The following is a 12,114-nucleotide window of genomic DNA, read 5'->3' on the forward strand; positions in this document are numbered from 1 at the left end:
TTGAACCGAGTGTCACCCAGTTTCTTGCTGGACACCGTTGCAACCTCGCTTTTGTTTGGACTTTCCCCCCGCCCCTAAAAATTCTTTTGTTTTGTGCTGCTTATTATCCTGTTCAGGGTCAAGGATGAGCTTGTTCCCTTTGCGGCGTGGACTGTAGACAAACAAGCGCTCGTACTTTGATTCACTCCTTTGGGCAGTTTCCATCCATATGTTTGGAATGTGGGGGCAAACGGAAATACCCGACAACATTCGAACTTGACGGCGACGTATCGTGGGACAATATTTTTGGAATTGTTTGCACAAAAATTGGTTGAATCTCTGGACTGCATATCCGCATGTCAAGCGGGAAATTCGACATCCTAGTAAATATTTTGCGTGCTGAAAATGTCTGCGAGCAAGCTGTTCTGATTGTACGAAATATGCACGAATTACACGAAACATTCCCCCCCACCCCCCACATTGAGTGGCTTTATGCATTAGTTCTTAAACATCTTCCATTTTTGAGCGATGGATAGAAACCAGGCGCCGGATGATACGGGAACGCGATCGAGGTTAACCAGCATTAAAGTTAGCTCAGCAGATTTGCTGATTTTTGAACTTTCCGTCACACTTGACCTTTAAGTTCTTACATGAGTCTTCTTCTTGTTTTCCTTTCGGCTTGTCCTGTACGGGGTGGCCACAGCGCGTCATCTTTTTCCATCTAAGTCCATCTCGTGCATCTTCCTCTCTAACCCCAACTGGTCTCATATCTTCCCTCACGACATCCATCAACCTTTTCTTTGGTCTTCCTCTCTTTTGCTCTCTTCCTTGGCAGCTCCATCCTTACCCTCCTCCTACCAATATACTCACTCTCTCGCCTCTCGACATGTCCAAACCATCGGAGTCTGCTCTCTCAAACCTCGTCTCCAAAACATCCAACTTTGGCTGTCCCTCGAACGAGCTCATTTCTAATCCTATCCAACCTCGAGAACCTCAACATCTTCATTTCTGCTACCTCCAGTTCTGATTCCTGTTGTCTCTTCAGCGCCGCCGTCTCTAATCCGTACACCGTGGCCGGCCTCACCGCCGTTTTTGTAAACTTTGCCCTGCATCCTAGACTGTTGCTCGTTCTTATGTGAGTCTCGGGCACATTTTTCCTCCGAACATACCTTACTCACTTACCACCTCGCGCGTATTGAAATTGGTCGCTATTTTAATACAGAAAAGGGAGATTAAATAGGATGATCCTGCTTTATTCATTCCCAGAGTGGACATTCAGACGTTACGGCAGCACATCAAGACAAAACGCAAGATAAGAATAACACTAAATAGATACATCACGTAAGAATCCACAGCAAGAAAGCTCGAGTTGTGATTTTATGATTTATTGAAACACGGCTAAGATGAGGAGCATTTGCGACACTGAGGTCTGATGTCATTTGGCCTTCTTCTATTGCCTCTTTGGCGATCTCGCCGTCATTGTGGTTACCTTCTCTCTCCTCATTAGCTGCAACCTCGGAGCATCTGCGAGCTCTTCCTTTCTCTTGGGCTTGCTTTTTTTTCCTTCCCTCCCTCCCCATCCGTTTCACTCCCCCTAACCCTGCCGACCTCTCTCTTCCCCTGCAGCAATTCCACAAAGACACCATTAATGAGGAGGTGGTGGAGCTCCTGCAGCCCTACTTTGACATGGCCGACTACAACATCGAAACGGCCAAGCGAGTGTGCGGCAACGTGGCCGGCCTGGCGTCCTGGACCAAAGCCATGGCCTCCTTCTTTTCCATCAACAAGGAAGTCTTGCCTTTAAAGGTAACGAGAGCGACAGGATCGCTGGGGTGTTCAGTTCAAATATTGCAAGAAACAAATCGAGATCCTCTGCCTCCCTCCTCTCCCGCTGACTGATGAGTATGGACAAGAAACTCAAGTGGAGAGCAGCGCCACAGGCTACGACTCAGACCCCCACCACATCGACATGAAAAGATTCATTCGGATCCCCAACATTTTGGCTTGCCGGGTGCAGATTGTGTGCGTGTGTTTCCCGGAAACAGAAAGCAATAATGAAGCAATTCTCCATCCAAGTTTTCATATCCCATCTTGAATTGAATCCCTTTTGCACAGACCTGAAAATGCATCTCCCCCGGGCAAAAACTCTTTGGTCCACAACCCCTCAGTGCCATTCGGGTCACGCACGTTTCGCTAGTGATCTGCTGGGAATATTTTCAGGACAAAATACAATCTGTAAATTCAATATTGCTCTTCAATGAAGTATCTGCAATTTTATTTTTCACCCCTGAACAAAGCAACTCTTTTATACCACCTTGAGGACCTTCAAGGTGTACCCTGCCTCTCACCAAAAATCCTCTTGGCTCGACACAACGCAGATGGGGTACAGAGAATGGAAATGGAGAAAAACTGTACAATGCTGCACACGTATGTCTTTGACGGGGGGTGGGGGTGGGAGGACTGGTCAAGTCATGGTCTTTCATTTGAAATCAAAAGGAATGTAATACTGGATTAGAAGCGCGTCAGACTCACATCCGTAAATTGATTTCCCATCATCCAAAGTTGGCTGTGAGGCATTCATACTGTTTACAGTATAGATATTAAATTACAAAAGCTAACTTGCTAGGCAGTTCGGAACACGTTTGGCATTTTCTAAAAGCAGCCTGAACCACGTCGCTTTGACAATTGTTCAAAACCATTTGGAAATTGTTCAGCGAAGTCGTTCATTCAAAAGTAGCTGTTGCATATTATTTATATGTGAGGGTTTCTTATTTTAGGTCCACTCCAATCCCGTGCAAATATGTGGCAACACGCAGCACTTTGGGGGAGGGGGAACTACATGTTGCAATCTACTGTCATGTAGAACTGATTGAATTTGTTTTATTCAACCACTCCCATACTTGCAATCCTTTCTCTGTTGTCATCTCTCGACAGTTTCTCTCCTCCTGCTTCTGTCGCTCTCTCTCGCATTTTTTTTAATCTCAGTCTGGCAAATTGATTTTCTGATTTCCACCCCGAGGGTGCCGCGCTACCCCTCCCCCCCCCCCAACCCCCAACCGCTGAGCTGCCTGCCAAACAAAAACTGCCGCGAGTGGGACAGGAAAGGTCCCGTCCTCTCTCGGCACTCGGGCTTCCCCGTTCAGCTGCGCCGCAGTCAGATTGGCGCACCGAAAAGCACTTGACACTCTTCTCTAAACGTGTGTTTACGCCAAAGCTCGCTCTGCGGCTCTAATCAGAAAGTATCCCCGCCGCTTCCCCATCGGATCTGTACTATCTTCAGACTCATTTCCCTCCCACCAGGTTCTCCTCATCACCGCTTTTCTTTTGAGCCTTCTCCCTGCTCATTTCCTCTTGGAAATTTCCCTTCCCCGCAGCCCTGATTCAAACTTGTCTCCACCTGAAGTGTACGTAAAAAAAAAAAATTCCTTTAAATCTAACTAAAAGTCCTGTTGTGACACTATATGCAGTGTACTTTTGCACGGCACGCTAACACGTATTGGCATACGACGTGGACGGAGTGAATCATCAACCGGATTTCATGTGAATTTGCACAGGAGCTCGTATCGAAAAGCGCCATTTTGCGCATTCCCAAATAGACGTACCAAATCCCCTGCGGATTCAAATTCATTCCAGCTGTTTTGCCGTGTAGGCAAAAACTTCAAGTTGACAGCACCTCATTTCTCTTTTTCATCACTTGCATTTGTGCTACCTTAGATTATGGTGTGAACAGCATTTGTGCATTTTATTAACCTTGTTGAAAGAAAGATTTCTTGTGAATGAATACGCTTTTGCTTTCATGCAAGTTACTGTAGAATGAGTTTAGGAATATCATTGAAAACTGTTTCTTTGCCTGGGATCATTTGTGTCACTGTAGAAACCAGACAGATGAGCTTTCCACCTCGGCTGAGGTCCGTTTGTACTTTCTCTCACGCTCAGTCTCCCTTTTACGGTTCCCTGAAAGGGGGGCATAACCCTTTTAGCTGTTTTGTATGGAATAAAGCCAGCGCAAATCATTTTGAACATTTCCCTCCTCTCTCTTTCTAGGCTAACTTGGTCGTGCAGAAGAATCGTCTGTCCGCCGCTCGCGCCGACTTTAAGACGGCTCAGGCCGAGCTGGACGCCAAGCAAGCTGAGCTGGATGTGGTGCAGTGCGAGTACGAGAAGGCCATGATGGAGAAACAGGTCAGCGGCGTCGTTAGCATAAAGAAATCAAACGGCCGCAGCTGCAACAAAAAAGATGCGTGAATGTGAGTGCGATTGGTCGGTTCTTTATTTGCGCCCTGCGATTGGCTGGCGACCAGGTCAGGGTGGACCCCGCCTCTCTCCCGAAGATAGCTGCTATATGCTCCAAAATGGATGGCCGGATGCCGTGACATTGTAAATCCAGACTGATGAATTTGACAGAGGTTTTTTTTGACCTTGTACTTTCCTGAAACACGTGGGGGGGGGGGGGGGCGTACCGTTAGCAACCTGCTCTGATGCACATGTCCAGTAACATTCAACCAAGCGTCCTGGTCTTGACTTGAAGAGGGATGCAGTGCACACTGAAGGCAGCAAAGAAACGGGATCGGCATTCATTTCAATCACGTAACAAACATATGAGCTTTGTCAATTGTCCATATGTACTCAAACTGCTTGATTGAAGTGTTCTGAAAATCAAAACAGATCTCCCGACCCTCGTATCTGCCCTCACTCCCGTTCAGACACTGATGGAGGACGCCGAGCGCTGCCGGTACAAAATGCAGACGGCTTCCAGTCTGATCAGCGGCTTAGCCGGCGAGAAGGAGAGATGGACAGAACAGAGCAAAGAGTTTGCTGCTCAAACCAAGCGTCTCGTCGGTGGGTTTCACCCGCAGTGTCTGTTTTCAAATGTTGAAATCTGCATTTGCTTCTGACTGGCGCGGTAGCCCATTGGTACGCATTATTTCCTCACGGCAAGAACGCCTGGGTTGGATTTGGCTATTCCTCCCAGCGTCCCCAAAAGTACTGCAAGTCTTTTTGCGTCAGCCGTGTGGTCGGCAAGTGTCCCTTTGAGACAGACAGAACTGCTGCTTGCCAGTGACGCTGAACAGGAAAAACATGAACAAAAAAAATGGATTCACTCCTCTCTGTGGCTGTTTGCCGCAGGCGACATCCTCCTTGCCACGGCGTTCCTGTCTTACTCGGGTCCCTTCAACCAGGAGTTCCGCAACCTCCTCCTCAGCGATTGGCAAAATGAACTGAGGCAGCGTCAAATCCCGTTTGGCAGCAATCTCAATCTGACTCAGATGCTTATTGATGCGCCCACTGTCAGCGAGTGGAATCTACAGGTTAGAAATCCAACTTTGATCTGTTCATTTGGGTGGAACTGATTTGTTCATTTGTTGCATGATAACAAGGAATGTGACATCTACCTCTTGGGGTGATGATACATTGCTGAAAATGTGCCTGCCACTCACCCTTTCTTCTTGCAGGGGCTACCGAATGATGACTTATCAATTCAGAACGGCATCATTGTCACCAAAGCCGCACGCTTCCCTCTCCTTGTCGACCCTCAAACGCAAGGAAAAATCTGGATTAAGAACAAAGAGGCCGGGAATGAGCTGCAGGTTGTTTTTTTTTAATTGATTTATTTTTTAATATTCTGACTCTACTCCAGTTTCCCAAACTCTATCCACTTTTATTCACAAAGCCAGATTGACAGGGGTTAAACTTTGCGCCCCGCATGTGGTCAAGTAGTATTGCAAAATAGACGAATGCTAACATGCCAACAGTTGTTATGGTAACATTTAGCCGGTTAGCAACCTGAGTGGAGAAAGCACTGAGAAAGAACATCTGGGCCACGTCAGATACTTTTTTGAAAGAGATTCCGCCAAATGCTAACAGTTGGCATGTTTACATGTAGCCTAACCATAAACCAGAATAAAGAAAGTTATGAGCTAAGTTGATCTACTAGTGTACTACTTCTACGGAATGCTTCACGAGACTGAATAAAATTGTTCAAACCGGACTAAATTAAAGCAGGTTACGTAAAATGTCCCGTTTTGATTCTGGCTGAGAATGAGCAAAAAATTACAGTTGATGTCGTTGGAAGAGTTGATCAACTTGCCCTCGTATCGAGGCAAATTAAAAGCTACAGAGTACCGCTAACTAACACACTTACGCAACACATCTGTTGGTTTCTGTACGTCAGAGCTGCAGAGGGAATTTGCGTCGCCATGGTGACACAATTTCGATTTAGCGGGGGTGCTCGCAGGGTTTGTTCTGCTCTCGGCCCATCACAGGAAATTTAGCTCTTTGTTTCTACCTTCATGCATGTTCAAATGCCGCTCTTTTGTTCAGCCTTCTGCTCTCTACTTAAGTGACAATTAGCAGTTCTTTCTCCCTTGGTGCCGCCTCTGGGGTGAATTTATGGAGTGTTTATTTCATTCTGAGAGTCAAAATTGACATTGACGCAGTGGGGACTCATTAAATTGTTATCGATCCCTTTCCCGATGCTTACAAATCGTGACGCATTTCAGAAAGAAAATGCATGTCAAATTTTTTTAAACAAAATCTATTCTCATCTTCCCAGATCACCACATTGAATCATAAGTACTTCAAAAACCACCTTGAAGACAGTTTGTCTCTTGGGCGGCCGCTCTTGATTGAGGACGTAGGGGAGGAGCTGGACCCAGCTCTCGACAATATTCTCGAGAAAAACTTCATCAAGACTGGATCCACTTATAAGGTAACGAGTGAATTCAGCCACTTAGACAGTTATTAGCTCCCGGGCTTTGTGTCTGGACCAGCAAAACTGTGCCCGAGTGCTCAAGTCAGGTCAATGTTGGCTAGCTTTAATGTGAAAGAATTTGAACGCTCACATCCACCCCAGCAAAGACTGTTGAGAAGAACTACAAAAGCGATATTGGGGGGGGGTTGTCCTCTGATTTGAAAAATCCGCTTCTGAATGAATTGAAGTAAATTCCCTCTGACCCTTTTGTATAGATTCTGGGGGAGCAACTACACAGTACATTCCAGATCAAATGTTGTCTGTTGTCTGTCTTTCCTGAAGATTTATGGTATGCCTGTGTTGTACTGCAGTGTGAGCCACTAAAGGAGACTCCAACCGTGTTCTCCTTTTTTAGCCCGAGTAAAATGCTCCAGTGGTAAATGGGCTTCTCCTTTGTAGTGGTTTTCTACCAACCCAGCGCTTAAAGTGCCTTTACGCCGTCACCTCATTCACAGAGTCACACAATGGAATATTATGTCACCTGGGGAAAGGTTTTAGTATCTTGCTCAGTGACACTTTAGCAAGGCCGCGTGGGAGCTGGAGATGGAACTGACAACGCGCGTATTACGCAGTGCAGTAGATGCAGTCCAAGACACTCTTATTTGGCACAGGTCAAAATTGGAGACAAAGAGGTGGACGTCATGAAGGGCTTCAGGCTGTATGTGACCACCAAGCTGCCCAACCCGGCGTACACCCCTGAGATCAGTGCCCGCACCTCCATCATTGACTTCACCGTAACGATGAGAGGGCTGGAGGACCAGCTCCTAGGCCGGGTCATCCTCAAAGAGAAACAGGTGACATTTCTTGATGTACTGTGCACTGCACTGTACTTGTTTACCTTTCAATGTACAGACCAATCCGCCCTCGTTACCACGGAATTTAACTGTGACCTATACAGACGAGTCCGCCCCGTTACACGGAATTTAACTGTACTTCCTACACGTTACCTTGGTGTAGACTGCGATGCACCTTCGCGCAGATTTCCCGTCGACAATCACTCCTTTTGTACCTTGTTCTTACCAAGACGTCTTCTTGTCAGTTGGATTTCCGTCGACCCTCAGATCCCAGTTAGAGAGTTCGAGGACCAGTCCCTTAACGGGTCTGTGTTGCCGTGGCCACGGTCTTCCCGGTTTATCACCTAACTTGCTGGAACAGTTGCACAAATAACGGACAAGAAGTCGTCTTTCTTCTGATCAGGAGGACGTGAGACACAGGCCAGTTACAGTCTCCAAACACGTTCTGAACCAGCCTCTCACGTACTCTGTTTTTTTTTTTTTTTATTATTATTAACCACACAAGGTCAAAAAAAGGGGTGAGCAGATCAAATGAACAGAGGTACAGTTTTTGGTGATGATGTGGCACATTCTTTGGTGATGAGGGCGCTGTCCTTGGCCACTTCTAGGAAGATACTGTCGCATCTGTGTGTAGGAGCTCGTCCTGTGAACAAGACTCTTCGAAGCAAGGATGATACTTGGGCTTTGTTGCAAGTCCATCATAAATATATTAACGATAACTCTGACAGAGGGTCACATTGTAGGTGGCACTCACTTTTTTAGCCTTGCGCCACCTAAAACCATCACGGTCATTGGCCCGCAGTCGACAGAGATTGGCTAAACAGTTACTCATTTGCATGAGAAAAGACCACCCCCTCAATGCGCCCCTTTTTAAAGGGTCAGATATTATTAAAACAGGTGAGAATATTTGCTTTAATGTAACTTAAAATCGGGTGTGCAGATCGTCTACGCATATACAATATGTGATATTTGTGTTTTTTGCCATCAGGAACTGGAAAAGGAGAGGACAGATCTCTTAGAAGATGTTACATCTAACAAGCGGAAGATGAAGGAGCTTGAAGACAACCTCCTCTGCCGACTGACCAGCACACAGGTAAGGACGTTCAACTCCACGGCAACCCGTAGCGGCAGACAGCCGTCCTAGAACAGAAACCAAAACATGAAACGTGCAGTTTTTTTTTTTTAATGCTTATAATACAGCGACATCAATATTGTGAGAAACAGAAACACGATTAACATCAAATGTTGCTTTTTGAAAGTCATATTTTTGAAAGATTGCCGAACGAAAGTCTACCTGTTCCTTGTCCAGTCGTGGTTTGCTAGGATAGCAATTCAGTGTTTAGGCCTTTGTTATTTTCCCGACTCACTTCCTGTCATGAATGGTGTGCTTCTCTTTGTAGGGCTCACTCGTGGATGATGAAAGTCTGATTGCTGTTCTTGCCACCACCAAGTGCACAGCTGAAGAGGTCAATCAGAAACTGCAGATTGCAGCTGACACCCAGGTTCAAATCAGCGCCGCAAGGGAGGAGTATCGACCCGGTAGGTCACAGCGGACCTTATGTCAATCGGGGCAACGTCACTAAATGTGTTCCAGACCATTTTTGCCCATCCATTTTCTTCACCCGTCTTATTATTTTATACCAATGATGGGTCAAATATACCTGCTTGACCTTACCGCCGCTGACTTTAGGCAAGAGACGAGGTCCAGCCTGAAGTGATCAGCACTCAATCACGGGACTGACACAATGTGCAATGTTGCTCACCTTCGGACAATTGTGCATCTTCATCTAAGCCCGCCGTGCAACGTGATAGAATATGTGACTTAACTCATAGTGTGGAAGGCACAGATAATGTACCGTCTTCACAAAATAGAAGCTACAATTGATCCTGTACTGCTAACATAACGGCGATCTGTTTTCAGTGGCCACCAGAGGCAGCATCTTGTATTTCCTGATGACAGAAATGAGCATGGTGAATGTCATGTATCAGACTTCCCTGAGGCAGTTCCTGGGACTTTTCGACCTTTCTCTGGCTCGGTGAGCACCCGCCACAATTCTCAAGCGTGACCCGTCGTTCACTGATTTTTTTTTTTGTAATAACTGTTCCCATCTCCAATCTCAAAACTCTTCATCCTTTTGGGGTTTAGCAGTCTTTGAGCTTCTGTTTTTTTATGGTTTGGGTCCAATCCAACTTTGGTTAGCCCAAATTCTCCAACTCAATAAGGGATTAGTTTGTTCTACTTGCCACTGGCATTTCTGGACGATTTAGAAGGCGCGACAGAAACGATGTAGCGGCCTTTTGAAAATGCGGTTTCCAAAGATAGCATAATGACCTCATAGAGCTCATTCATGATAATTCATGTTTTCTGTTAAACTGACAATTCTAATCTGGGACTAGACTAAAATTCCGAGCTCGCTCACCATCTGTCTTTCTTTCTTCCCAGTGATGACAGTTGGTATAAAACATAGCATTTGAAAGCAAGTTACCATCCACTCCTCAATTCAGAGTGCCATATAAATCATGAACAACTATTATTATTATATTTTACATGATTAGAATCCAGAAGCAGATGTATGTAATCATCCATCGATTTTCTATAGCGCTTGTCCTCATTAGGATCGCTGGTGGTTACTCACCCCCGACTGCTTTCCGGTCAAGCGCTATCGTCCCCACTCAAATCCACACCTGCGGACATTGAAAATTCTCCACTTGAGCCAACGTGCGTGTTTCGGGGATGTGGGAAGCAAATAGAGTACCGGCGGCAGCAAACCCATGCGGGAACCGTGAGGGAGGTGTGCTAACGACAAGGTCACCAATCTGTCCATTATCGTTAGCTGTAATCAGGATAATAATACAGGTCTTAGTGCTGTGCATCAAGGTGCAGGTGAAGAAGTGGCGTGAGTCAGTCAGTTACGCGCAAGAAGGGTTGATTGATTCGGAGATGTAATTTCTCCTCTCATCTTCTGTCAACACGGACAAACGGTGAGGAAATGGAGCCCCCGCTGTGGCCAGTGGCAGGGCCACCACGTCTCGGGCTTCTTTGTGTTCTATTCTGTCGTGATGTGTCTTATTAAGGACCGCTGGAGATCACACGGTTATCGAAACCGGTCCCCTGGGACCCATTGAGAATGTCCTCTGACTTTTCTGGGAAAAGGATAAAAGGAGAGTCTTGCTGATATGAGGAGGACTCCTCCGCGCCTTTTCGATCGCTGTACTGAAGGTTTTGAAAGTTCTTCTGTGGAACCACCCTTCCTTCTTCTTATAATCCATACATCCTCGAGCCTTCAAGTGAAAATGAGCATTTCCCGAGTCTTATCCTAAGAAGCTTGCGTGCTTTCTTCCCCGCGTCACCGTTTTTCATTTCTACAAAAGGGTAGTTCTTTTTAATTCTAATTACATCGAGGAATTATTTGATTTTGTCGGTGGTTTTTGCTCCTTCGGGTACGCGGGTCTTTATCAGGTGTCAAAAACATCATTACCTTTTTTTTTTTTTTTTTTTCCCAATTATTATTCATTTCACCATGATTATTCCGCACAATAATCACATACACTAAACATCTGTGAAACGAAGAGTGAACTGGCCCATCATGGATTTTCAAGTTAATACTATATTGTGGGTGTGGAGTTTGTTTAGCACTTTGTCAAGATGGTCATATCGAATATTCTAATAACATCACCTTCATTGTATGCTAATGTGCAGTATTTTTGTGGAAACAGGTCCCTGAAAAGTCCCATCACCAGCAAGCGTATCGCCAACATCATCGAGTTCATGACCTTCGAGGTGTACACGTACGCGGCCCGAGGCTTGTACGAAAAGCACAAGTTTCTCTTTACTCTGCTCTTGACGCTCAAGATCGACATGCAGTGCGGCAAAGTCAAGCACGAGGAGTTTCTCACGCTCGTTAAAGGTGAGCAAAACACTTGAAAGCCCAGGTATGTTTTGAAAGCCTCGGATTGCTGTTTTGAAGCCAGATGGGTGCTAATCAGATTGGCAGAAAATGTCAGAAAATCCTCAAACACACGTGGAGGTCTCCCACAATTTGAAAGAATAACACTGAACGTTATGGCGTAAAACAGGGGATGGCCGGACTTTTTTTTTTTTACCCCAAGATCTACTTTTCAAGCAGCCAGCTTCTCACGATCGACCGGCGGCGTGGGGCGGGCGGGGCATCGCCGTAAATAGGAGGACAGCTTGCTAGAACGCGCCTTTATGTGCGTGCGCTCGACGTATCGACCACACCAACCGACGCCATCACACAATCGACCAAAACTGCCTCGCGATCGACTGGTCCGAACTGCACATTTCTTTCCTACGTGACAACAACCGAGGGGTGCTGTTTTTCAAGGACTCTGTGATACCTACACACACTTTTTACTTGTACTGTAATATGGGTTCGACTGAAATCATATTTAGTTCCGCAAAATAATTGCTGGGAGTTGCATTTGACGTGGCCTTGCAGCCGAAATATAGATTCTGGCCCTGGCGCGAACCCGTCTCCATGGTGACACTTTGCAACAGGTGACAGAGGCAACTGTGAAAAGAGCCACGAGGCTCCTTAAACTGAAATTATAATTACGTTATTTTGATGT

General features: G+C 46.0%; 1 protein-coding gene across 1 annotated transcript in view; it reads left to right on the forward strand.

Annotated features, from left to right (window-relative positions):
* The window catches only part of dnah5 (dynein, axonemal, heavy chain 5), a 73,562-nt gene that overhangs the window by 44,904 nt on the left and 16,544 nt on the right, over positions 1-12,114 (forward strand). The window contains exons 67-77 of the mRNA XM_061819587.1: positions 1,606-1,785; positions 4,024-4,161; positions 4,683-4,818; positions 5,107-5,288; positions 5,433-5,567; positions 6,533-6,688; positions 7,342-7,524; positions 8,513-8,617; positions 8,925-9,063; positions 9,446-9,560; positions 11,242-11,432. Coding sequence (XP_061675571.1) covers positions 1,606-1,785; positions 4,024-4,161; positions 4,683-4,818; positions 5,107-5,288; positions 5,433-5,567; positions 6,533-6,688; positions 7,342-7,524; positions 8,513-8,617; positions 8,925-9,063; positions 9,446-9,560; positions 11,242-11,432 — 1,660 coding nt within the window. The remainder of the gene's footprint in view (positions 1-1,605; positions 1,786-4,023; positions 4,162-4,682; positions 4,819-5,106; positions 5,289-5,432; positions 5,568-6,532; positions 6,689-7,341; positions 7,525-8,512; positions 8,618-8,924; positions 9,064-9,445; positions 9,561-11,241; positions 11,433-12,114) is intronic.

The sequence above is a fragment of the Syngnathoides biaculeatus genome, chromosome 5 (assembly GCF_019802595.1).
Source record: "Syngnathoides biaculeatus isolate LvHL_M chromosome 5, ASM1980259v1, whole genome shotgun sequence".
Taxonomy (NCBI): Eukaryota; Metazoa; Chordata; class Actinopteri; order Syngnathiformes; family Syngnathidae; genus Syngnathoides; species Syngnathoides biaculeatus.